The 27,359-nt window shown below is 48.0% G+C and overlaps 1 protein-coding gene and 1 pseudogene across 7 annotated transcripts in view; both read right to left on the reverse strand.

Moving 5' to 3' along the window:
• Positions 1 to 68: 68 nt before the first annotated feature.
• LOC308617949 (cytochrome P450 2J5-like) lies at positions 69 to 19,447 on the reverse strand (annotated as a pseudogene). The gene is made up of 8 exons: positions 19,005 to 19,447; positions 15,228 to 15,303; positions 7,185 to 7,340; positions 6,523 to 6,697; positions 5,970 to 6,111; positions 4,994 to 5,178; positions 392 to 533; positions 69 to 299 (listed from the first exon to the last, which is right to left on the reverse strand). The product of its transcript is annotated as a cytochrome P450 2J5-like (transcript).
• A 3,262-nt stretch (positions 19,448 to 22,709) lies between these two features.
• ABCC5 (ATP binding cassette subfamily C member 5) overlaps positions 22,710 to 27,359 on the reverse strand; it is a 108,088-nt gene continuing 103,438 nt past the window's right edge. For 4 of the 6 annotated variants that reach the window (XM_081234777.1, XM_081234778.1, XM_081234781.1 and 1 more), the window contains exons 28-29: positions 26,761 to 26,874; positions 25,384 to 26,102 (exon numbers count right to left, since the gene is read on the reverse strand). In XM_081234777.1, the coding sequence (XP_081090903.1) occupies positions 25,695 to 26,102; positions 26,761 to 26,874 (522 nt within the window). In that variant the 3' untranslated portion in view covers positions 25,384 to 25,694. Of the gene's footprint in view, positions 24,177 to 25,383; positions 26,103 to 26,760; positions 26,875 to 27,359 lie in introns of those variants that run through there. The other 2 variants (XM_081234780.1, XM_081234782.1) reach the window with 1 other exon arrangement.

Here is a 27,359-nt window from a genome sequence, read left to right on the forward strand (position 1 = left end):
AACTTTTCAGGAGCTGAAAGAGACTAAGGAAGGTCTTTGTGGGGGACAAGTCTCCAGACCGCCCCCCGCCCCCTGCCACTGGCTACACGCCCTCCTCTCCAGGACCTGGGTTGGGGCAGTTCAGACGGGGCACGGCACAGATCTTCTGGGGCCGGGGCTGCCGAGTGCCCCCAAAGATGTACTCCAGCCTGAGCCCTGGGCTCCCCTCTGGCAGTTGGAACCAAAAGGTCCTAAGGAGGGTGGCAAACATCAGGAAGAGCTCCATCCGAGCCAACTGGTCCCCTAGGCACACCGATGCCCTGGAAGTAGAAGGCAAGGTCAGAGGGTGGCAGCTGTCCCTGTGCCTGTCCCGTCACACCCACCACCCATGACACAGTGCTGTGTCCAGTACCTACAGAGAATGGCAGGAAGACCTCATTGACCAGGAAGTTTCCATCCTTGTCCCGGAAGTGGCCAGGGTTGAATTGTTGGGGGGTCTCCCAACACTCAGGGTCACAGAGCAAAGAGGCCAGGTTGGGCAAGATGATGGTGCCCTGCAGAGAGGAGCTGGTATGGCTCAGGGAGCTCAGCTGGCCCAGCACCCAGCCCTGATGCTGGGCTGATATGAGCTCAGAGAACACTTGGTGTGCAGAGGAGAGTTGCCTGGGACCAGGGGGCCTCAAAGAGATTCAGCATACAGGCCTTCACATCAGTGAAGTTGTTGGGCATTATGCTCTCCTGGCTAAGGGGCACCCACCTCCATCCTAAAGACTCCGGGCCCAGGCTAGAGACTCAGCTTCTGCCTCCTAGGAAGAGGGCCAGTGGCTACTGGGCATGAATGGAGGGGACGTAGTTCTGCACAGGACAATGAATACTGGCGGTGTGTGTGTGTAAGTGTGTGTGTGAGAGAGAGAGAGAGGAGAAATGGAATGGCAGACAAAGTGAAAGAAAGACTGAGTAACAAGGCAGAGAGAAGAAGAGACAGAAAACTTCAATCCTTAGGACTAGGGAGAGGAGAGAGTGACCTCTAACCCTAAGCTAACCCGAGCCCTCACTCTACCTCAAAGAAGTGAATAACTGGAAAGAGAATCAGACTGAACAGATGGGAGCAGAAAGGAGCCGAAGACTCCTGTTGGTGACTTCAGCTCCTTATCACGTGGGCCCTGGGCTGACCAGGAAGCCAAAGTGGAACCAGGATGGGGTTGGCTATGGACCCGGGACCTGGGAGGTGCAGCTCCAGGTGTTCTGAGGAAGGCCTTATATCCTGTGGCTCATTAACCAACACCAGAGAATTAAACTGGTCACCCCTGTGGGGACTAGAGAACTGGCCACAGGATTCTCAGTTTTGACAAAGGCATCTTGAAATTAAAAATTAAAAACTCAGCACTTTGAAGCCTGCACACCAAAGAGAAGTCAGTGAAGAATGCAGAAGTTCAGACAATGTAAATACTTTCAGAAGGCACTTTTATTTTTTCTTCTTTTTTTTTGTTTTTTTAGCTGCTCTACTGAAGACTTAAGGGAGGGGCCTGACCTTAGCCATCCAGACTGACAGGCACACAGGCCTCTTTACTCCGTGGCTTTAATCAGAGGGATTGGGAAGCACATGTTCTTGCTGCTGCCTGAGTGAGCTGTTTGTTTCCTAGTTACAGTCCTGGGAATTTCCCTCCATTTTCACTATCAGGGATGAAGTAACCTCTGCATTACAACAGTTCTTAATAATCACCTTCAGATGCAGAGGCTCCTGGCAAGATGCTCTTTTCCCTCCAGAATTATTTATATCCTGTTCTGGGTAATGTTCTGGACTCCTTGCAAAGTGATTAATTTATATTAATTCGTGGGACAGGCTCAGACCATAGCCTACCCAGCACACAACAAGGGCAACCCTCCCTCTCCTCCAAATTATAGAGCCATCTGCCTGCTGGATACCTCCTGGGGATTCTATCCCAACTTCTTCCCAGTAAATGGCAGCTTGGAGCTTACAATCAAATAGAATGTCTGAAGAGAGACAGGCTTGAAGTGCCACCTCTGTATTAGGGACCATTGCTGTTGTCGCTGTCACTCGACTGATGGAATGGTTAAGAACCATTTAGGAATATCTGTAACATTTATTGATCTACTGTCAAGCTTTGATTCTACTTTCAGGAGACATCTCTCGCCCAAGTTGGAAAAGCTCAGTATTGATTCCAGGCTGTTAATGGTTCCCTGGAGCTCTTATCACAGAACACCTCCTAGAATCAAATTGGCAGAAATGGGCTATTAATAAGGAAATTTCTAATCCCAAATGACATAAAACAGAGCTGAACCTTAGTTCCCTCCTTTTAAACTTGACCTAATTTGGAACAACTCTTGGACAACCAGGGTTTGGGGGCTCCTACCAGGAAAACAGCAAAATGAGTTGATGACATGGTCCTATCCTCACAATTAAGGAGACATTTGTCTAACCACTGAACTTGATGGCCAAATACTGCCAAGGACTGTTCAGTATTAGCCAATCTGGCAGACCAACAGACAATGCAAAACACTTCCTTCCAACATGTTGATTCATTTACCTTCCTAAAGAGACATTTTTGGAGCAATATGAACGGCAGGGAGTATGGTAGAGCAAAAAATTTGGAATCAGAGGGACATGAATTCGAAACTCAGTTAAGTACCTTACTAACTGTGTGTTTGGGGCAGTTACTTGAGCTCTCTTAAGCTGTCTGTTAAAAAAAAAAAAAAGAATAACAGTAGCACCAGCATCTAAAAGACAGGGTTATTATGAAGAAAAAAATGCATGGAGACAGGAATCTCTAGTCTGATCAAATTAATAAGAATTTAATAATCACATCCTGGCAGGGCCCTTGCTGTCAAGTCTGCCCTGAACCATGGTTGTAAGAGTGGAACAAAAATTCTCATGATGGAAAAAATTGGGCCCCCATACCTTCTATCCCCATTGTTTTCATGGTGTACCACCTTGTACCACTGAGGCTTTCACCAGGGACAGACTGGAGCATCAGTGCTGAGCCAAAGTCCCTTTCTGAGGAAAGTCTTACACAGCGCACCTCCGTGCATAGGGCACCAAGATGAATGACTCTGTTTCATCTTCATTAAAATGGCAACCTTGCCACCTACACACCTGTTCTACATTTCCTTTAAAATGACACCCCACTCCCAAAATGATTCTTGATGCCTGGCATTCACTCCCTGTAAAACCATCTCCCCTTGAGGGTGGGCTGGCTCTAGTGACTCACTTCTAGCAAATAGAATATGGCAAAAGTGATGGGATACCACATCTGAGATTAGGATACAAAAAGACTGTAGCCTCTGTCTTCTCACTTGCTCTCTCTAATGGAGGTCAGCCACTATGTTTTGAGCTGCCCTATGTAGAGGCCCAATGTTAAGGAACAGAGGGTGGCCTCCAGCCAACAGCCCAGAAGAAACTGAATCCTGAAGATAGCAATGCAAGTGCTCTTACAGTGGAACCTCCCCATGGAGGCTTCAGATAAGACTGCAGCCCCAGCCAACAACTTCATTATAACATCATGAGAGACCTTGAATCAGAGGCATCCAGCTAAGCTGCACCTAGATCCCTGACCCACAGAAACCCAGATCCCTAGCCCACAGAAGTGCTGTTTTTGTAAGTTGCTAAGTTTGGGGGTAATTTATTACATAGCAAGAGAGATAGACAACTAATTCAACAAATATCTTTTATCTAGGATCTGCATGGCAGTCAGTCATTGTGAGGACTGAATGCTATAGTGGACTCAAAGCCCTTAGCACACAGTAAGGCTTGGCAAAGAGCAGGAATTATTATGATATGATCCAGTTCATGTCAGAAACCTGCACAGAAACCTGTTTCAAGCTGAATCACCAGAGAGCTACAAACCTGAACTCTATTTTTTAACTCCATGCAGAAATGTATTCATGTTAAACTTTCATCATTTAAAATGGGTTGAAGATAAGAAGAAGCTACCATATGAAAGAATATTTCTGTATCTTTAAACTCCTACTGAAGGCACCACCCAATACATTGTCCACTGGCCCTCAAAAAGGTATTATGATTGATGATCTTCATAATAACTTCTTGAAGGGTGATAAGCCAAAGTTTTCCTGATACAGGCATGCTTCCTTTTATGACATAATGAGAGTCATACTTAATTGGGATTTCCTTTTTTGACTTGATCCAGGGAAGCTCAGACTAAAGTTTTATGTACATATACAGTGGCTGTTCTTGACCTAAACAGTTAGATTTAACTTTATTCCTCTATCTCTCCTTATTCAGTACTTGTTCTCTTAACCTAGTTATAAAATGAAAGAAATGAGACAGGCATTTCTACTAGAAATCAGTTCTAAGGATATAACACAAAATGCAGACCAAGCCTAAGGCACATAAATTGCAAATAGGCTAAATGTTCACCAATAAGTGTTAAGAATTACAAAACATACATTTGGTGGAACATTATGCAGCCATTTAGAGTGATGTGGAACTGTGGTTTTCAAAATGTGGTCCCGGGACCCAAAGCATCCACACCACTTGGGAACCTGTTAGAAAGGCAGATTCTCAGGCCTCACCCCCAATACTCTGGGAATGGCTCCCAGCAATGTATATTTTAGCAAGCCCTGCATGTGATTCTGGTGTACCTAGAAGTTTGGGAACCAGTAACGTAGAAGAATCAGAATGATATGTTAAGTGAAATGAAGGATTCAGAGTTATATATTCAGCATAATCACAGCTATGTAAAATATATGTGGACAAAAAAGATTGGAAAGTGGTGCATTAAAATGTCTGCAGGGGTTACTTCTGAACAATACAGAACATTTAAAAATATCCCTAATTGAGTGTATTCTTTCACAATCATAACTCTCCATCTGGAATGCCATAGATAGAGATGAATGGATGGATGGACGGATGATTGATTGAGAGTTGGCAGACAGGCAGAAGCTGTAGCAGGTGGCTGAGCTGGGCAGGCAGCCCAGCGAAGGGTGCTTTCTGCAGGCACTGGATCGGGCATGAGGTCACACTGGGGACACCTACCTTGGGCACGGGGTGGCCGTGCACACGGGTGGAGGTCACGCACTGGCGCAAGTCACCTGCGGTCTCGACACTGCTGAGGCGCTGCACCTCATGGATGGCGCGGGTGTAGGGCAGTAGCTCGCGGTCCTAGTAGCGGACGGCCCGGGAGGTGCCCAGCACCGCATCCAGCTCCCGCTGCACCCTCTCTTCAGGCGGCTCCACGTGGGTCCCTGGAAGGGCTACAGCCCGACCTCCCCACCACGCCCCACCGTCCTCGTCCCCACCCAGAGACAGTCGCCAAGGTTCACCACCCCTAGGTTGCCCTCCCCTACTCAGCCACCCCTGGTCCCAGCAGTGGCAGTCCCTCTCTGAGGCAGAGCCTGTGAACAAGAATTTGCAGGATTTGCTCCTCCAAGGGGGACTTGAGGGAAGGGCTAGGACCCAGACTGGAGCACCCACTGTGTGCCAAGTGTTCTATATACAAAGAGTCCTATGGGGGAGGGACAGTTGTCTCCACTTTACAGACAAGAAAACAGGCTGTGACAGGACAGGTACTTTTCTGAAGGTCACAAAACTAGTGGAACCAGGATTTGAACTGAGGTCATGGCCAGTTTGTCCCTGAGAGAACTCTAGCCACCTTTTTTTCCTTTGTGATCTTGAGTGGACATTGACACAGGGCCTGGCACTTAGTAGGTGCTGGATCATTACTGAATGGGTGAAATAATGTTGCCTCATTTCACACTGTTCCTAAGTGGTTGAATTACTTACCCAGGATCACTCAGTAAGTAGCAGGGTGGGACTAGAAGTCCCCACCCCCCAGCCCCTCCATCTGATTCAAAGCCATGAACACCTCCTACACCACAGCAGTGAGAGCAGGACCCACCCCTGGGGCCGCAGACCAAAGACAGTGATGGGGACAGGTTCCTTCATCCCAGAAGCCCACAGCAGGGGTAATGGGCATGGGGCAGTCAGCAGGGTGTAACCATGGCCCCCTTACCCTGGATGGCTCCATGCTGGACCATGTAGATGAGTGCCCAGCACAGGGTAGTGGCCGTGGTGTCGGTGCCTCCCAGAAACAGGTCGACCACTACCTGGATCAGGTTTTCTTCATTGAATGTGGAGACAGGGTCGTCCGTGGCCTGGTGGGTGGGGGATGAGTGGTGGGGAGAGCAGCTCCGAGTCTGAAGCTCTCCTCTCACAGAGCCCTGGCATCTCCCTGACTGAGGCCTGGCCTGTCCCTAAACTTGTGGGACCAGAACTCCTCTGGGGTCAGAAGGGCCTGAGTCCCAGGACTGCACTGACTTTTGAGGGGGGAACTGCCCTGACATCAGCCAGGTCCCCTGCTTCCCACCCTACCCATGTCTGCAGGAACCAGCGCTGGCCTGGGAAAAGATAGGGAGGGAAAAACCCAAATGGCTGCTGCTTCAGCATGCTCTGAAAAACTGAGGCCAGGGTGAGGAACTGAGGCCGTGGCCTTGAAATGAGATGCAGCTGGGAAGACAGCCCCCTCCATCCCTCCCTCCCTCCGTCTGCAGCTGTTTCAGGCCCACCTTAGTGATCTGGGCCTGGTAGCAGCTGATGAAGTCCTTGGGGGCCTCAGGTGTCCTAAGTTTGTGTCTGCTGATCTCACGGGAAAAAATAGCCTCGCACAGCCTTCTGGTACCTAAACATCTTCTGGTGGGGGCCTGGGAGGCGGCGGAAGGCCCAGGGGAACAGATCATACAGCTGTGGGGGAAGAGGCCCACCCAGGGGCTTCTCAGGTGCTGACCCTGAGTCAGGGCAGCTCAGAATGATGCTGGGGGCACCAAAGTGGTCTGGAACCTCTGACATGGGCATCCCAGGACCGCTCGTCATCTGGAAACTCTCCACACTCCCAGAGTAATCTAGACAGTAATGAAAGTGGTAGTAGCAGAGACTGGACCCAGGGCTCAGCTAGGATGTCGCAGGCCCAGATAGCTGTATTTAAGGGGGTTTAACCTGTCTCTTACTTCCTGCCCACATTTCCATGCTCAACCACAACAAAGGAACTTTGATGCTGTGAATCGTCATTTTGCTGAGCAGAGGCTGCCTGAGGAACCCAGAATCAGGCCCCATGGCCTTCCTTCTGCCTACCTGACACCCTCCCTGCTATGCCCTGGCTGAGGCCCCTGCCTGCCCTGGGCCCCCAGATGTCCAATGATCGGCACACCTGCCTCCCCGAGGGCCAGCTTACCCTGCGCCAAATGGTGCTGACAAAGGCCAGGCCAAAGTCGATGGCTTGAATCAGTTCCCAGAAGAAGGGATCCTCCAGAGGAAGCGGCGACCAAACACGAGGGCCCCAATGACTCTGGCCGTGGACGTGACAATGTGTACCCAAGGGCCAAAGGGTCTACCTGAGAGCAGAGGGGCAGGGCTCAGGGTGAGGAGGCGAAAAGAGCACTGCCCTGAGCGTTCATCCAGTCTGTATAAGGTCACTCATTGCATCACTCATTCATTCCCAGTCTTCAGTCATTCACTCAGCAAATGCTTATGGAGCAACTTCTATGAGCCAGGCTTGGTGACAGGCGCTGGGTTTGCAGGGAGAGGTGTGGGAGACAGACCCATTTAAACACACTAGAACATGGGGCAGGTATGTCCCAACTGGGAACAAAGGATGCAGGGACCAGCTGTACCTGGGATTTGGGGAGGGCTTCTTAGGCAGGTGATGTCAGCCAGGTCTGAAAGGAGCAGGGGTTTCTCACAGGGAGGGAAGGGGAGTGGATTAGGACATTCCAGAGGGGGAACAGCATGTGCAAAGGGTCTGTGGTGTAAAAGGCTCGAGGTGTTGAGGGAGGACATTTCCCCACCTGTAAAGAAGGGCTTCAGGCTTCTCAATGGACTGGACGTTCCTGGGCCTCTGTCTGCCCACTTGCCCACCTTACAGAAACTCTTGATTTACTGATGTAGCACAAACCCCCTACTGGACCCACAAAGGGTCCACCCCTTTATACACACACACACACACACACACACACACACACACACACACAAGGGCTCAGCCTCCTTGCAGGAGTGTGGTGTTTGTTGTAGAGGGATCAGGGTGGGCCTGCCCCAGCCGCTCCTTACCCTGCTCCTGGTGGAAGGCCTCAGCCAGCTCTGCCACCTCTCCCTGCAACTGCAGCTCCAGTGCCAGCTTGCCTAGGCCTAGCTCCCGAAGCGTTGCCAGGCAGAAGCGTCTCTGCTGCCTCCACGTGTGCCCATTGCTGCAGATGACCCCTGGGCCCAGGTTGGGGGACAGTCAGCAGCCCGCCCCAGCCTCCCAGGCCAGGGCCACCCGGCTCTCACTCAGGCAGGGAGAGCAAACCCCTGGGCAGCCTTCCCAATCAGCTCGGGGCTGGTGCTCTGACTGAGGGGCATTTGGGGGTCATGTGGTCCGTGAGCCTGGTGCCATCAAGATGGGCTCAGCTATGCCCTCCTCCCAAGCCGTCGATCTGATTTTGCCTTTAAGAGTTCCCACAAGAAATGGAGGAGGAGATAAAGAAGGGAAGGGAGGACGGAGCCTGGAGGGGAGGAAGCGGGGGGAAGGGCATTTACTGAGCCAGGCGCTGTCCTGGGCACTCTTGGCTGTAGGGCTCACTTAATCTCCCCCACATCCCAGGGAGGCGAGAGCAGTCACTATCCCCATCTAACAGATGAGCACACTGAGGGACAGAGAGTGAGGCTGCCTCGCCCGGTCACAGAGCTGGCAGGGGCACAGCTGAGACTTGACCCAGGTCTTTTTTTTGTTTTTTTTTTGCGGTATGCGGGCCTCTCACTGTTGTGGCCTCTCCCGTTGTGGAGCACAGGCTCCGGACGCGCAGGCTCAGCGGCCATGGCTCACGGGCCCAGCCACTCCTAGGCATGTGGGATCTTCCCGTACTGGGGCACGAACCCGCATCCCCTGCATCGGCAGGCGGACTCACAACCACTGTGCCACCAGGGAAGCCCAGTAGCCTTTGCTTTTATCTCAGCTGTCTTGGAGCCAGATTGCTGAGTCGAAATCCTAGTTCTCCCCTTACTAGGTGAGGACCTTGGGAAAGTTATTCAGCCTCCCCCTGCCTTGGTTTTCCCTTTTGTACAATGGTGATGATAATTTTAGGCACTGCCTCAGAGTTGTTGTACCAGGTGTGGCCGGAGATAAATGGGACACTCAAGTTGAGTAAATTGAAGATAGTTTAAGAGAGATTTACAAAGGTGTGTGGGCAGGAGTTAGTGGAACCACAGGCACGGTGCAGTGCCCCAGGGTAGCCACGCGGGGGAGCCCTGCCCACTCAAGGCTGAGAGAGGAGAGGGGCATCGATTAACGAGTGTGGAGCTTCAGTTCAGATAGATGCAAAAGCTCTGGAGATGGATGAGGGTGATGGCTACACAACAATGTGAACGCACTTAATGCCACTCAACTGTACACTTAAAAATGATTAAAATGTGGGAAATTCCCTGGCTGTCCAGTGGTTAGGACTCCTTGCTTGCACTGCAGGGGGCCCAGGTTGGATCCCTGGTTGGGGAACTAAGATCCTGCAAGCTGCATGGTGTGGCCAAAAAAAAAAAAAAAAAAAAAAAAAGATTAAAATGGTAAGCTTTATATTGTGTATATTTTACCACAATTTTTTAAAAAGCCAAGGGACAGAGACATCAGCAGAGGAGCCTGGAGCCCTTAGTTTGGTGGAGACCCACCAGTGACTCTTGGTGGATCATTGACAAGAGCTCTGGCCTTCAGTAGTGAGATGCAGCTGGTTTATGGCAATCCTGCAGAAAATAAATACCTCATCCTCACTCTGCTCTACCCTCTGATGTCTGTAATGTAATGTGCCTCCCATTGGTCAAATCCAATTAGAAGCTGGAGGGCAAGAAATCCCGTAGAAAATGTAAAATGGTGCAGCTGCTTTGGAAACAATCTAGCAGTTCCTCAAATGGTTAATCATAGAATTAGCACATGATCCAGCGGTTCCACTCCTAGGTATATACCCAAGAGAAATGAAAGCATATGTTCACACCAAAATGTGTACACAAGTGTTCATAGCAGCATCATTCATAACGGCCAAAAATGATGAACGGTCCATCAGCTGATGAATAGTTCTCAGACTTCACTCTGCATGCGGAAACCCTGCACTAATCTCTCCATCCACACAGTCAGTCCTTCCCCATCTCTATGCCTTTGCTCATGTAGTTCCCTCTGCCTGGAGGCCCTTCCTCCATGTCTCCTCCTCTAGAAGTTCCAACTATCTTCAAGGCCTCTCTCACCTGGATGTGATGACAAGGATGCTCCCCTCACAGGACTGTTGGGAGGATGAGCTGAGACAATGTGAGATGAAAGTGCTTGTGGATAATATACATGCTGGTACAAATACTGTTACTGCTGCCATTTCCACAAAGCTGCTGGCTTCCGCTTTTTATAAGTTGCCTTCCCCTCTCCAACATGTCCTGTTCCTTCTTCCTCAAATTGCTGCTTAAGAGCCTACACTTCTCGAAATGCTTCTCTAGCCAACCTCACCGGTCTCTATCCACTACCTCCAAAGACCCCAACCCTCTCCCACAGTGGTCCTTGCCTTGTTCTTGCTGTGGCTCTGTTAACTACGTGGGTGTCCACTCCATCTCTTCCACAATATGACAAGGTCCTAAGGGCCTTTCTTTGGGTTTCTCCAACAGTGTCACCCGATTGCTCAGAGTCCCAAGGTGCCATTAGGTAATGTGGACTTACTAACAGAAGGACCTGGTGGCCCCCCAGGCCAGTCCCATGGCTCACTTTCCCTTGTGTGAGCACACCAGTGTCCACTGCATGAGAGCTCCTCCATGGTGGTCCTTCCACACACGTCTAGACTTCTGCTTTACCCCCTTCTCTCCCCCACTGCAGTGTGGGGACCTTGGAATATCTCACATGTAACCTAGTACACCGTTGCAGCCTTTGAGTTAACTCAGATGGTTTTGGTGGTTTGGGCACACGAGGATGGTGTTCTGGGGACGGCTGGGGTGGGTGGTGCTGGCAGGCATGAGGGTTTTAGTAGAGGCTTTTGCACAGATGCAGGGAATTGGGCAGTGGCTGTGATGGTGACTCTGGTTTGGGAGATTGTCGTAGGATAGAAAGATGGGTCGGTCATCTGTCTTGTGACCCACTGACCACATTTCATTCGGGTCCAGCTACATTCTGGGTGTCTTGGCTAGGTAGGAATGTTTCTCAGAGCCTCCTCAAAATCAGATATAGCATTTTAAGCCTTTTCTTTAAGACACAGAAATTTATTCCCCTAACGGGAGACTTGCCTGATCAACATTCCTAAGTGTGTTGAACTTTGACAAACTTCCTCCCCTCCCTCTGGCTCCTGAGGGTGGGATGTGGCTCCTGGAAGAGAGACACACACAGCACACAGGGCCAGACTGCAATCAGATTCTAGGGATGGCAGGTCCAGGACCTGGAACGGAGGTCCCAGGGCACTAACCCCCTCCTCATTGCTTGGCCAAGGCCCTCAGTGTTACACTGAGGTGTGGGCTCCCCAACAAGATGGTGGAGGTAGGCCACATGGTTCCCATTTAGAGGGAAGTCCCCATGCAGTGTCTGATCCTGTGGTAGCCCACCCTCAAGTCATACCTTCAAAGATGGTTCCCTTATGATTCCAGCCACCATCACCACCCAGGCCATGGGGCTCCCTGTTTCCTTTTTAGAATTCTAAGCCAAGGGCAGACAAAGCTCAGACCCCTATCTCTTATTCCTCTAGGAACAACTCAAATCAACTAAAGATGTCTTGGCTGAGCACCTGCCCTGAGTGAGGTATTTGCCCATCAAATTCCTAAGCCAGTGCTTTCTATGACACTGTGATGGATGTTACTATAAGCAGGTAAGGTAGGGGATCCCTGGAGAAAGAAAACCAAGCAAGCCTGGCTTTCTGGACATAAAAGAAGCCATTTTTTGGCCTAAGCCATTTTGTGATCTAAGCCTGGGCACAATGCTGGCCCTTGATCGTTAAAAACTAATGATCTTAAGGGAACAAAAGAATGCAGAAACAAACAACTGTTTTCAGGCAAGAGAAGTAAAAATAGCAAAGGTAATATCGGTTGTCAAGACTCCCAGTTCTGTTACCATGGTAAACATTAGCCTGAAGGGCTCAACCACCAGATCAACTGGAACCTAAGGGATGATGATGTTGACCTTTTCTGACCCTTGTGACTTCAATCAACTAAAGCTTGTACTCTGTAGACCGCCCAGGCCCCTTTATGAATAGACATCTACACTTAGCTTAAAACGCCCCCAGTTTTGCTGTCTGGGGAGAAACTGCTTTGGGAAAGATCCCAGTGTTCTCCTTACCTGCTGCAAGTAATAAATCCTTCTCCTCTCCTGCTCTTTGGCTTGGGTGCATCTTTTGGCTCGACACCCACCAGGAGGCGAACCCAGCTTTTGCGTAACATTATTGCTTCTGTTTTACAGATGAAGAAAGCAAGGGTGAACTGATTTGCTCAAGAAAGTGGTAGGGCTACAGACAGGTCTTCTGTCTCCAAGTTCAGTTTTCTCTTTCCACAGCTGCCTCTCAGCTGGGACAAGCCAACATACTCAAAAGGGAGTTTACTAAAGGCCAAGAGAAAAACAAAAGTGAGAAACCCTGAGCCAGTCATGCGTCCAGAGATTCTGATGCAGCTGTAGAGGCCTCCTTCACAGGGCCCAGGCTGGTCCCAGGTCTGGCTTTGCATCCTGTCTGATGCTGCACCCAGGAGCCTCTTCTTCAGAACTGAGATGCCTTTTCCACTCCTCCTTTCTCTCCTCTCCCCCATCCAGGGGGACCCCCTTCTGTGGCCCCTGGAGAAACAGTGGCTATGGACAGCATATCACAGCCTCAACCAAGGGGCCTGTGCCCCAGGCAGGAGATATTCTCCGAAATAGACTGCTCCCTGCAATGTGATGGATTCCAGATAAAAGGCTGCTTCCTCCCACCTCTAGATCTACCCAAACCTGGGCCTAATCCGTGCTCACTTCCACTCCACACCCACTCCAGCAAGGTTTGGGCTATCTGTAGCCCCACCCCTACCTCTCCCTCCACTCTGAAGAGGAGGAGACAAGAATAAGGAGGTATGGAGACCACTAGAGATAAAAGAAATAAGAAGAGGTGAGGGAGGAGAGGTCCCTAAATTTATCTCCGTACACATGAACAAAGAGAGGGACTTGTACTTCTTACATTTGTGTTGAATTTGCACAATGTGCCTTATGCCTCCTGGGAGTGAGTGGGAAAAAATACAGGTGGCCTCCGGACAGTTAGATGAAGTCCCCAAAGAACTGGAGCTATTTCTGGGGAAGATTGGGAGACCCACAGATCCTTAACTGAAGGAGGGTCAGACTCAGAGACCATACCCAGGCAACCAGGACAACGGCCGGCCCTAAAGGACATGTCATGCTTTGCACATTATAACATTAATTGTGCCTCTTTCATTCTCCAAAGTATCCCAGTTTGACCACTCCCCATGAACACCCTACAGCCTCTGACTCCGAAAGTCTCCAGGCTTTGCAGGCAGGGAAATCACGATGTGATGTCTCACTGTAATGAGATCTCAGCATTGAGAATTCTGCTGAGCATTCCAGTTCCCACAGGGAGTGGCTTTCTTTCAACCTCAATTTGAGAGGGGGAGTGGGGCCACAAAAGACACTCCCACACACCACTGCTGTGCCCCAGGAGTAGGATCCCAGGGCTCAGGAGGAGGCTTGGTGTCTGAAGAGCACGGCGGAGGGTAGCCAACACCCTCCCCATGCACACGGGCACGCCCACACCCAACACCTCCTGCCTTCACGGAGCTCTGGATTAGTTGAATTATTCATCAAACCAGAACGATGTTTTCATTATATTCAGCCTATTCCTCTTATGCAAACAAGATTTATGGAAGTTTTTTGTTAAAAATATTAAATATATTTTAAACAGTCAAAAGGAAAGACCCAAAATCTTATGGAGGACACTGGAAATAGACGGAGACAAATGTACTTACAGTGCCTGAGCTTAAGAATAAGAGTGGAGACACCACGTGTTCCAGAATCCCCATTAAGAAGCAGAGAATTTTCCCAGTAGCAAATTCTGAAAGGGATTTACTGTGTGGACTATTATCTAATAGACAAAGTTGTCAACAGAGATTTTCTGGAAGATGAGTAGAAGCTTTCCTCATGGGTCCATTTCTGAGAGTGACTCTAGTACTGACTAAGGACAAAGAATTGAGACCAGAGGAGTGACGGTCTCTCTGTAAGTGCAAAATGGCTCGCCTAGTGTGGCGTGATTTACAGGGAGAATCCGATCATACCTAGGAATGGGTAGTATCATGTCTCTTAGTCAAACATTGTTTTGCTTATCTAACTATGAATGCCAGCGGTTGTATCACATGGTGGGTGGCCAGGACCAAGCACCTACAATCTTGACCAGCTGCCAGGCTCCCAAAGGAAATATCCACCAAGGATGGTCTAGGCAAAAACCCTTCCACTGATTGCTTCAAGGCTTTGCCCTCTGTGAGGCAGCTGCGTGGGTTAGTCTGGACAGTCTTGTGCAGAGGACTCCTGTGGCTGGTCTCAGGGAGGCCCAAGGCCCAGAGGCCTTTTTGGCCTTTTAGCACCAGCCCCGGGCTCACATCCTTATATTAGACCTTCAGACCTTTCCACACTCAAGGTGAGAATGCATGACCCCAAGGTAAAGAACACCGCCGACAGGAGGAAAGGGTGTCTGTACAACCCAGGCCAGAACCGGTCCAGAGGCACCTCCCCAGTCGTGAGAGAGCCTGGCTGCTCTTAGCATGCTGGCTGCATGGAACAAGAGCAGAGAATCACGGAGGAGGAAGGAGGGAGAGAAAAAGAGACAGCTACAGAGAGCACATTGTTTCAGTCTCTCTTCTTTTTCAGCCGTGAGCTCCATGTGTCTGTTTTTGGTCTCCAGTGGCCAGCAGAGTGCCCAGCACTTAATAGATGCTCCATAAATATTTTTTGGGGAAAGGAAAAAATCCAGAGGAAGTTAGAGTCCAGGTATTGGGAAGCTGGGAGGGAAGAGATAGTTGGGTCAATAACATGGGAAGGAGAAGTGAAAGCTTGGAGGGAAGGCCTCTCTCATAGGCCCATGGGGATGAGGTAGGGGAGGACCCCAAGTGGGCCTGTTGACACATTTTCTGTCATCAGTGGACAGAATGGCCCCAGGACCACAGCCCACTAGATTCTTTGTCAAGGACACAAAAGGTTGGTCAGGACAGTGTCCCTCAGCCCCTAGAACTGTTCTGGGCAAGGTGAGTGTCTTGGCCCCAGCAACCGTGTGCCCACAGTCCTCCCTGGCTGGCACTGGGCCAGTCCTGGGTGGGTGATGGGGCTCCTCTTCAGGAAGGCGGCTGTGCCATAGCTGTGGGAGACCAATTCCAAGCTCTGACAGTTCTCACTTAGGCACCAGCTGGCTTGGTCTTCCTATGCTGAGTCCACCGGAGGGGGTGGGTGGGAGTTTGCCGGAGCCCAGGCCAGAGACAGCAGCAGGATAGGGAGAAGATCCTAGGAAAAGAGGTGACCCCCTGCCTCCAAATGTACACCATCTCCCTCGTGGGAGCTAGGAGGGATGGACACAGTTCTGGAGCTATGCTTCAAATGAGGTTACCAGGACCCAGGTTTTTCAGGACGTATTTGTTGATCCACGTTAATCAGACCTGGAGCTGGAAGAAATCTTAGAGACCATCTGGTCCAGCACATGCATTTATTCCTGTAGCAACTGAGGCTGAGGTCATGAGATGCAGGAGAGCCACTAGAAGTCTAGAATCAAACTGTCTGGGTTTGAATTCTATGTAATTTACCACGTACTGGATGTGTGACCCGAAAGAACTTAATCTTCATGGACCTGTTTCTTCATCAGCAAAACGTGTTTAATAACACCTACCTAGTACAATAATTGAGAAAATTAAATAAGGTCATATTGCAGGCAGCTCCACAGTGCTTGGCACACAGGTGCTCAGATAATATGAGTACTCTCTTTCCTTGTTGAAGGTGACAACACTGAGGTTATAAAGCTTATTAGGTTTAAAACCTTAATTAAAATACAACAAATCAATACCTATTATGAAATAGACATGAGGATTTTATGAGACTAGTATTTTGTTTCTATACCTGTAAACAGGTTCCAACAGGTCACTAATTCCCTGCAGCAGAGGTGGCTAGATGTTCACCAAAGCTGTTTTGTCCTCAAAGCAGTTTTTGCCTCTTGGGCACACAGCTAGACATTGCCCAGCCTCCCTTGCAGCTAGGTGCAGCTACAGAAGTGAGCTCTAGCCAGTGGAATTTTTTTTACTTTTTTTTTTTTTTTTTTTTTTTTTTTTGTGGTACGCGGGCCTCTCACTGTTGTGGCCTTTCCCGTTGCGGAGCACAGGCTCCGGACGCGCAGGCTCAGTGGCCATAGCTCACGGGCCCAGCCGCTCCGCGGCATGTGGGATTTTCCCGGAACGGGGCACGAACCCGTGCCCCCTGCATCGGCAGGAGGACTCTCAACCACTGCGCCACCAGGGAAGCCCTAGCCAGTGGAATTTGAGTGGAAGTAATATATACTATCTTTAGTTCTGGCCCACAAAAACTTCCTGTTCAACATTGCATGCTCTTTTTTCCTTGGTTTACTAGCCCACACAGAGGATCTGGCTGAGGACTTCAAGCCTAGAGGTTGGCAGAATGACCAGAAGGAGAAAGCCTGGGTTCACGAGTGACTCTCACTCCCCTCCTCCCAGCACCACACTGCTCTGTGGCAGGGGTGGGGTCATTGTGATAAGCTGCTGAAAGCAGTTAGCACACTCTGACTATCTACTTGGACTCAGGGAATTATAAGCTGTGAGAGGACAGAATGGTGATGTGGAAATTGCCTTTAAAAATCAAATTTAGGGACTTCCCTGGTGGCGCAGTGGTTAAGAATCTGCCTGCCATTGCAGGGGACACGGGTTCAAGCCCTGGTCTGGGAAGATCTCACATACCACAGAGCAACTAAGCCCGTGCACCACAACCACCGAAGCCCACGTGCCTAGAGCCCACGAGCCACAACTACAGAGCCCGTGTGCCACAACTACTGAAGCCTGCGCGCCTAGAGCCCATGCTCCGCAACAAGAGAAGCCACTGCGATGAGAAGCCCGCACACCACAACGAAGAGTAGCCCCACTCGACACAACTAGAGAAAGCCCACGTGCAGCAAGGAAGACCCAACACAGCCAAAAATAAATAAATAAATAAATATTTTAAAAATCAGATTTAAAGACAACATGGAAAAATGAAAACTGAAACAACCTAAATATCCATCACAATTGGATTGTTTAGAGACTTTCCTGGTGGTGCAGTGGATAAGATTCCATGTTCCCAATGTAGGGGGCCCGGGTTCGATCCCTGGTCAGGGCACTAGATCCCACATGCATGCTGCAACTAAGAGTTTGCATGCCACAACTAAGGAGCCGGCATGCTGCAACTAAGGAGCCCATGAGCCTCAACTAAGGAGACTGCCTACCACAACTAAAACCCAGTGCAACCAAATAAAAAAAAATTGGATTGTTCATATAAAAAGCACATCAAAGTCATCTTCTCAGTGAGACTGGACAGCCTCTCTATCATTTTACCCTCTGGTGCCCTTCCCTGCTTTATTTTTTTTTCCTGGTCCTTATCATTATCTAATATTCCATATATCTTACTGACTGCCTGTTCTCCCAATAGGATGTAAACTCCATGAGGGCAAGGATGTTCTCTGTTTTATTCACTACTATACTGTCAGTTCTTAGAACAGTGTCTGCCTTATACTAGATGCTCAATAAATACTTTTTGAATGAAACAAATAAGTGAATATCTACAAGAAAATGTTATAAAACTATTAAAATCATGTTTCTGAAGAACATTTGACATGAGAAAATGTTCATAATATATTAGTTGAGATCATACAAGTTGTATATGTAAGTTATCCTAATTTTATTTTTAATGACTCTTTATTTTATTTTGGCCATGCCATGAGGCTTGTGGGATCTTAGTTCCCCGGCCAGGGACTGAACCTGGGGCCATGGCAGTGAAAGTGCCAAGCCCTAACTACTGGACCGCCAGGGAAGTCCCTGAATTATATTTTAAATGAATAATGCTGTTATGTGTTTTTAAAAAATGCCTGGAAAAATATAGATCAAATTATTAACAGTGGTTGCCTTTTTTGTAGGGAGTGATTAAGATGCATTTCTACTGTCTACATTTTTTATGTTTAAGTGCTATTTGGATTTCTAACAAAAATGCATACATAGTATTTTTGATAATTTTTTAAAAAAGAAAAAAATACATGTTTAGAAAAAGCTATAAAGAATACAACCAGGCATGAAGAACCTAGGGGCAAGACAGGAATAAAGACACAGACCTACTAGAGAATGGACTTGAGGACACGGGGAGGGGCAAGGGTAAGCTGGGACAAAGTGAGAGAGTGGCATGGACATATATACACTACCAAACGTAAAATAGATAGCTAGTGGGAAGCAGCCGCATAGCACAGGGAGATCAGCTCGGTGCTTTGTGACAGCCTGGAGGGGTGGGAAAGGGAGGGTGGGAGGGAGGGAGGCACAGGAGGGAAGCGATATGGGGATATATGTATATGTATAACTGATTCACTTTGTTATAAAGCAGAAACTAACACACCATTGTAAAGCAATTATACTCCAATAAAAATGTTAAAAAAAAAAAAAAAGAAAAAAGAAAGAATACAACCAGGGACTTACCTGGCGGTCCAGTGGTTGAGACTCCATGCTTCCACCACAGGGGGCGAGGGTTTGATCCCTGGTTGGGGAACTAGGAACCTGCATGCTGCATGGCACAGCCAAAAACAAACAAACAAACCAAAAACCTGTTAAAAAAAAGAATACAACAAGATAACACTGGCTATTTTTGGGTGATGGATGCCTCAGTAGTGTTGTGAAACTACCCCAAAATGTAATGGCTTACAAACATTTTATTTTGCTCAGGAATTTGGGGACAGCTCTGGCTGGCCAGTTCATCTCTGATTTACGTGGCATCAGCTGGGATGTCTGGGGCTGGAGGTTTCACTTCCAAAATGGCTTCTTCACTCACATGTCTGATGTCTCAGTACTCCCTGGCCTCACTCCATCTCCATACACTGTCTCATCCTCCAGGAACTCTCCATGTGCTTTGTAAATCTCACGGTGTGCTGGTCTCCAGATAGCTGCACTGCTGACATGGTGGTTGGCCTCCAAGAGGCAGGAAGTGTGAGCTGCTAGGCCACAAAAGGGCTTTGTGCAGAACTGGCACAGCACCACCATATTCTGTTGGTTAAAGTAGCCAGAGAGCCCACGCAGATTCAAGGGGGTGGAGTAACAAGACTCCACCTCTTGATGGGAGAGTAGCAAGGTCACACTGCAGGAAAGCCCATGAGATGGGAGATGCTGTTGCAGCCATGCTTGTAAAACATGCATGGTAGGGTTCAGGCAATTGGGGGCTTCTTCACTGCATCTATCTGCATTTTCCAAATTTTCCAAATTTTGTACAAAAAGCATGCATTACTTTTTTTTTTTTTTTTTTTTTTTTTTCAGTACACGGACTTCTCACTGTTGTGGCCTCTCCCACTGCGGAGCACAGGCTCCGGACACGCAGGCCCAGCGGCCGTGGCTCACGGGCCCAACCGCTCCGCGGCATGTGGGATCCTCCCGGACCCGGGCACGAACCCGCGTCCCCTGCATCGGCAGGCGGACTCCCAACCACTGCGCCACCAGGGAAGCCCCAGCATTACTTTTATAATAAGGAAAAAAAGTTATTTAGAAAATATGTCTCATGACCATGCAGGCAACCATCAGTGCAAGGTAAGGTTTCTGTGTGCCCCCCACCCCCCATGCCTCATTCCTCTCAATGCTGGGCCCTATTTCTAGGTGATCAATCAGGAAAGGGGTAGGAAAGGAGCTGTCACGTCACTAAGCCACACCTCAAATGCCGACCAGGGATTGAACCTGGGCCCACGGCAGTGAAAGCGCGGAGTCCTAACCACTGGATTGCCAGGGAATTCCCGAGGAATCAAATTCTTTTTTGTCATGACCACAAAGAAAAGTCTGCAACACTGGCTTCTATTAACAAATATTCATAGAGCATCCACGTATAAGGCATGATTCAAGAGTCAGCTAAGTAGTGTCCTACTTATTAAGCACCTTCTATATATAAAACATAATACTTAAGCCAGGAGTTATAAGGTATACAAAATATACCTTATAATTAAAGGTATATTTAATAAGATGATTTACTGCCTTCAAGTTTATATTCATGGGCTAAAATATAAGGAAACAATCAACCATAATATGCAGAGCAAAAGGAAATAAACCTTAAAATAGATTTGTGAGCAAAGTGTTGTAGAAACCCAGAGGAACTTAGTTTTAAGAGAAAGGCTTTGTGGAGGACATAGTGTCTGGACTGAGTTTAAGAAAAAAAAAACATGGCTTTGTTAAAAAAAGAAAACATGGCTTTGTTAAAAAAAAACCATGGCTTTGTTTGACAAGAGAGGATCAAGGGATTCCAGGCTAAGAAAATAGCAAAGACTTAAAGGTGTGAAAATATTGACTTGTTTTTGGAAATATTGAGTAGAAAAGGAGGGTTGGAGCCAAGTAATGGACACCCTGACTGCCAAACTCAGGAATATAGGCCACTCTACAGGCAAATGTCCCCTGAAGATTTTTGGAGGATAAAGTATTTGATCCACTTGCATTTGGTTTGCATTTTGGCAGTGGTATATACAGTGGTTTGGAGAAGGACACTGAGGCAGGGAGACTAGCTATGAGGCTGTAACTACAATATTTAAAAAAAAGAAAGGAGGTGAGTCTAAATTAGGGCAGAAGGAGAGAAGGGGGTGGTAGTGGTGATGCATAGGACCTGGACGTGGCTAACTTTACTGGGAAGGGGCAGGAGAACTGAAATAACTCAAGGCTTCTAGCCTGAAAGACTTAAGGAAGTCAGAGGGGCTATTAATTAAGACAGAGAGCACTGATTTGCAAGAAGGTATTTGAGGGGCCTGGGAGATGTGCCCAGCAGGCAGCGGAGATTGGTACTAAAGAGAGAGGTCAAGCCCACAGTTGAAGGTTTGTGTTGGTGGGAGTGAAAGAATCCAGGCAAGGAGAGCAAAGGGAGAGGGCAAAAGGCAGGGAAATGCCTCCTTTTAAGAGGACAAAGCAGGTTACAGGGGTGGGAGGAGACCCAAGAGATGAAAGAACAAAACTGAAGGAGGGGGAAGTTAAGTGTCACGTGCAGCAGTGAGCTTGACTAGGACAACCACATAGGGCCTCCTTCTGCTGACCTTGTTACTCTTTTTTAAAAATTTTTATTGGAGTATAATTGCTTTAGACTGTTGTGTTAATTTCTTGCTGTACAGCAAAGTGAATCAGTCATACGTGAGCTTATATCCACTCTTTTTTAGATTTTCTTACCATTTAGTTCGCCACAGAACGTTGAGTAGAGTTCCCTGTGCTATACAGTAGGTTCTCATTAGTTATCTATTTTATACATAGAAGTGTATATATGTCAGTCCCAATCTCCCAATTCATCCCACCCACTTCTTCCCCCCTTGGTAACCATAAGTTTGTTCTTTACATCTGTGACTCTATTTCTGCTTTGCAAATAAGTTCATCTCTACCATCTTTCTAGATTCCACATATAAGCAGTATTATACGATATTTTTGTTACCCTTCTTGGAGGGTAAATCCAGTGCATCCAAAAACGTGGTTGCTTACGTTGGCGCCGTCCAACAGAACTTTCCACAATGATGGGAATGTTCTATGTCTGCGCTGTCCAGTACAGTAGCCACAGGCCACACGTGGCTACAAGAGCACTTGCAATGTGACAACTGAGGAACTGAATTTTTTTTAAAATTAATTTAATTTATTTATTTTTGGCTGCATTGGGTCTTCATTACTGCACGCAGTCTAGTTGCGGCGAGTGGGGGCTACTCTTCGTTGCGGTGCGCAGGCTTCCCATTGTGGTGGCTTCTCTTGTTGCGGAGCACGGGCTCTAAGCACACGGGCTTCAGTGCTTGTGGCACGCGGGCTTCAGTAGTTGTGGCACGCGGGCTCTAGAGCACAGGCTCAGTAGTTGTGGCGCATGGGCTTAGTTGCTCCGCGGCATGTGGGATCTTCCAGGACCAGGGCTCGAACCCGTGTCCCCTGCACTGGCAGGCGGATTCTTAACCACTGCACAACCAGGGAAGCCCTGAATTTTTAACTTAACAGCCAAACCCCTGAATTTTCAAGACACCGGTTTACAAAAAGGGCTGGGTTTAAGATACGATTTCTGACTCAGCAGAACCAATACCAAATAATTTAATGCCGCTTTCTTGGCCGCATTCAACATGAGATATCGAGAAACTCTAGAATGAGTACCCTTTCGAATGGGCACTTAATTCTCAATGAGTTAACCTGAATGAATTGGCTGAAAGGGCCATTATATTGTTTGAATTGCTGAGAACCCTCAACAAACTTCATTTAAAATGTATTTCACCACAACCATCCATCTTACCACATCCCTTCCCACACCCCATCCTCTTATTAGCAGCACAGGAGCTTGATTTGATGACCACGCCCAGGAACACAGGCTGGAGGGACTAAGGCCCGTTGCAGTGATTCCAGGCAAGCAGGGCTCCACGCCCCTTGCAACCCACCAGCTCTGCTACTGGTCCCTCCCATCTGTCACTCCACAGCTGGATATTCAGATCCGAGGCTCCGGGACTCCGAAGCCATTCAAAGACAGCTTGTTCCCCTCCCAGAGAATTATTTTATACACCAAGAGTTTTAGAAAATCCAAAATAATTTTATTCACTTTTTCAGATTTTTGCCTCCACAAGGTGTTCAGCAAACATGCTAAGGCGACAGAATGTCTAGTTGGTCACGACATGCAACGCTGACCATTGGACGGATGACAGCAGCGACCACGCCCACCTGAGCTACTGGCCCCAGAGCACAAACGGGGTTTGCGGGAACACACCGAATCACACGGCACTCAGAACCTGAGGTAGGTCTCTTTACAGTACAAAAAAACTCTACACCAGTGTGAGACACTGATGAGCAAGAGCTGCTTAAAGTCGCAGACTTTGGAGAGAGGAAGAGACTCTGCAGCGACCACAGGGAGAAAGGGGAACAGACCCACAAAATCCTGAACCCTGTCACTGAACTGTGGGCTCGTGGGGCAAATGAAGGCAAATGAAGAAGTACCACCGGGAAAAGCAGCAGTGGGCTCCAGGGTTCGGACCGACGGGTTGAGGAGCCGGAGAGCTCTGTGCGGTGGCCAGCGTTAGGAACCTGAGGCAGTGGGACACTTGGAACAGACTCGATGCTTGTTGAGAAACAGCAGCGAAAAGGAGGAAAGCAGGAAGGACACTCCCCCCTCACCGAGGAACGTCTCGGTGATTCTCATTTCCGACGGAGGGAGCGAAGAGGGGTCTGGGACTTTGCCCCACTGCTCTCCCGACAGAAACAGTGAAGTGACAACAGGACAGAAAGCAGGAGCCCTGAGAATTCACGGTGCTCTGCGTGGCCTCCAGTGGCCCCCGCTCCACCCCGCCCTGGAGTGGCTGCTGGGGAGGCGACAGGGGGGCCACTGGAGGGCCCGCTATGGCCACACGCCTTCCTTTTGGACACCCAAAAAACCCGGCACCATGAAACAACCAGCTGGGGAAGAACATATGCTACCCTTCCTATAGTCTAATAGTGAAACCAGATTCTAGTGCAGCAAACTGTACAAAAATGATAGAAAGGAATCTGCACTGTTCTTAGCACAGTGCTTATTTTAATATAAAATAAACGGCTTACATTTTCACTGGAAATATAGGCTATGTACAGAATTATATATAGATATAGCTACACGTATAAAGCTTCATTATAGGCCTCTGATACATATATAATAACGGTTCCCTGAACCTTTTAGAGTGCAATTAAGAACAAAAACTAAATTTTGTTTACATGAATATGGAATAAATACAATAATCAAAATATGACTCTCCCCAAAAGTGAAACACACAAGCCAATCCTGAATTGCTGTGCTAAAGATAAAATCGGGAAAGGCAAGGTTTCGGCAGGAGGACACGATGAGGGGCCCGCCCCAGGCAGGGAATGGCAATGCTCCAAAGAAAAGAGACTTGGGCGGCGGCGGGAGGAGTTAGCCCTTGACAGCGATCTTGTTCTCTGCAGCAGCAAACATGGCATAGAACCGGGAGCTGTCATTGGACAGAAGGACTGATGGGGTGTCGAACTCCACCACCTGTAAAGGAAGGAGACGGTATCAGAATGTGACTCGGGGACACATGGGGTGATTTAGAGGATCCACTGCTCAGGAACGGGGGCAAAGCCCAAAGCCCCCTGGGGATGGAATCAAGGTGGCAATTCAACTAGCCCTGTCATGCCCAAATGGGTTCTTTTTTTTCTTTTCAACTAACCAGGGTTTAGTTAAGAGAAAGGTTAGAGAGAAAAACCTCCAGACCTCCTTCACATAAATCTCAATTCTTTCAGCCTTGGGTATGAAGGAATCAATCAACAAGGTCCTATAAGCTGCAGGGGAAAAAAATTGCAGCTCAAGTCAAAGGCATACCAGGCAAATGTCATCTTGTTGTGCAAGCTGATCTGAACCTATGGATAGAAAAGGAACAGCTCAGGATGCCTAATTGGCAGGGGGAAAAAAGGGAAGTGAGTATAAAGTCAGTATAATCAACTCAGACAATTATCCATTCCTGTGATGGACTTCTAGGCGCCACTGGAAATCATATTTCAGTAGAAAATGAATGATATGGTGGCAGAACCTGCCTCCCATGAGAGAGGACACATACTCTCCCAGCCTCCCCTGCTGCAGGGCAAAGGCATGGAACACAACTTTGGCCAAGGAGAGGAAGGGGACATCTCCTAGGGTGCTTCTAGGAAAGGTTGTCCTGACCAAGAGACAGGCATAAAGACAAAGTGTTCTTCCTTAGGACTGGCTGTGTGAGGGTATGACGTTGGGTGCTAGAGCCGACATCCTGCACCATAAAGGGAAAGGTAGACACTGGCTCTATTGAGGGATAGGCAGATTATAAGCAGATCTATATGGGAGAGGGAACAAGAGGAAAGGGCATTTTAGGTAGATGGAACTGTATGAGTAAGACACAGAGGTGAAAAAGATTAGGGGATTCAAGATTGTTTATAGCCAACAGCACTGCAAGGAAATAGCAGGAAACAAAGAAGGCTGGGGGGCTAGACTGTTGGAAAGCTGGGACCAGCAAGAAGTTTGGCACGACTACATGACTGTAAAAAGCAGACATATAGGGACTTCCCTGGTGGTGCAGGGGTTAAGAATCCGCCTGCCAATGCAGGGGACACGGGTTTGAGCCCTGGTCCGGGAAGATCCCATATGCCACAGAGCAACGAAGCCCATAGGCCACAACTGTTGAGCCTGTGCTCTAGAGCCCGCGAGCCATATCTACTGAGCCTGCATGCCACAACTACTGAAGCCCACGTGCCATAACTACTGAAGCCTGCACGCCTAGAGCCCGTGCTCCACAACAAGAGAAGCCACCGCAATGAGAAGCCTGCACACCACAGCGAAGTGTAGCCCCCACTCAACGCAATTAGAGAAAGCCCACACGCAGCAACAAAGACGCAACGCAGCCAAAAATAAATAAATTAATTAAAAAACAAACAAAAAAAGCAGACATATAGTGGCTGGTCTCAGTAGCTTTGGGAAATTCTTGTGCATGTGAGTGAATTACTAAGTACACGTGCTCTCTGACCTAAGTCAAAATGTCACTGTTTACAAGCAACAAAAGAACAGGTAGTAAAGCATAATGAGAACCCTATAAGAATGCTCCCAGCTCCATCTCTTGACTGGGAGGGCTGCATCCCACCCAAAAGGAACCAGACTACAGTCATTATGGCTGCTTATCTGAATGCTCAGAACTACTCTAAGAGGGCCATCTGCCCAATCCTGCCAGGGGCCAGTTTTCCTCCCAGACAAGGCCACGTGCCAAGCCAAGGTCCCTTGGGGGCTCAGTACCTGCCCCTGGGCCAGCACCATAATCCTATCAGAGCCCAGGACTGTATGTAGGCGATGGGCAATCGTCAGCATGGTGCAGTCGGCAAATGCTTCTCGGATGGTCTCTTGGATCAGCAAGTCTGTCTCAGTGTCCATGGCAGCTGTGGCTTCATCTAGAATCAAAATCTGCCGGGGAAGAGAAGAAAAAGAGGGATCTGACCAATTCCTTAAGCATTCTGGTTAATCTAGGTTTCATTAAAATGTATTTTATGATTTGAATTTTACACCATATATTGTTTTTTCTAAATAGGTACACGCATATGTAAAAATACTGTTTTGCTTAGAACTGATATAACTTCAAACCCCTATGTTTGCCTTGATTTCCATGAATGAAAGGATATATGTGAAATACTGATTTAACAAAAGACTTGCCCCACTTGCTCTGTAATTCTAAACACGTACAGTAATCTTTCTGGACCTCCCTTTTGCAGTTTTAAAATGAGGGGACTGGATTTGATGACCTGGATATGCCTTGCAGTTTAAAAATTTTTTAAATCCATGGTTTCCAGTACTACAACTACTCAGTGGCTAAAAACAAGTTGCCCTTGGAAACTGAAGGCTCAGGGAAGTTAAAAATAAAAACAAACAAGCAAACAAAAAATCCATATACCCAAATCGTGTCAAGGTTAATTTAGAAACCTCTCTGGGCATACTCTTAAGAAGTGCCGCTGGGTTCGGAGCCAGGAATGCCTTTGGACCTCATACCACAGGCAAAAGCTGTTCTTCCACCTTCCTGCGCTTCTCTGCTGATCCCCCTTCCCTGCCACCCACCAAACTGCCTTACCTTACAGTGACGGAGCAAGGCTCTAGCTATGCACAAGAGCTGCCGTTCCCCCACTGAGAAGTTATCCCCATTCTCCATCACTTCAGATTCAAGTTTCAGAGGTAGCTGAGCAATCTAGGGAGAAAGGAAGTAGAGATTAGAAGGGTTAAAAAAAAAAAAAAAAGGAAAATTTGAAAGATAGGAAAAAAAAAAGAAACTAAATTTTGTCAAAAATCCAGTGGCAAAAAAAATTATTCTGAAACAGATGAAAGATTAGCCCAGAACCTAGCTCACCTAGAAAGAAGGTACAGGTGTGATGATCACATAGTAGGACCACACTTTCTAGGCCATTCCATATTTCAGCTAAACTATTCTATTAGTCTCATATCATCAAAACATCCCAGAAATTCCAATATTTTCGTCCCCAAAGCCTGTCATTTTTGGTTCTGAAAATATGGTCACGCAATGAGAAATGGGGTAGACGAAATTACTCTCTTTCTAAAGTCCAAAGCGGTAGGCCCATGGCTGTCAAACCTTTCTTTCCATAAACTATAGAACCTATTCTTCAAGTGAACTTGTTTGAGGAAGCCCAATATAAAGGTGATGAAGGCAGAGCGGAT

Source organism: Mesoplodon bidens (genome assembly GCF_964165515.1).
Source record: "Mesoplodon bidens genome assembly, chromosome: 5".
In the NCBI taxonomy this organism is placed as follows: domain Eukaryota; kingdom Metazoa; phylum Chordata; class Mammalia; order Artiodactyla; family Ziphiidae; genus Mesoplodon; species Mesoplodon bidens.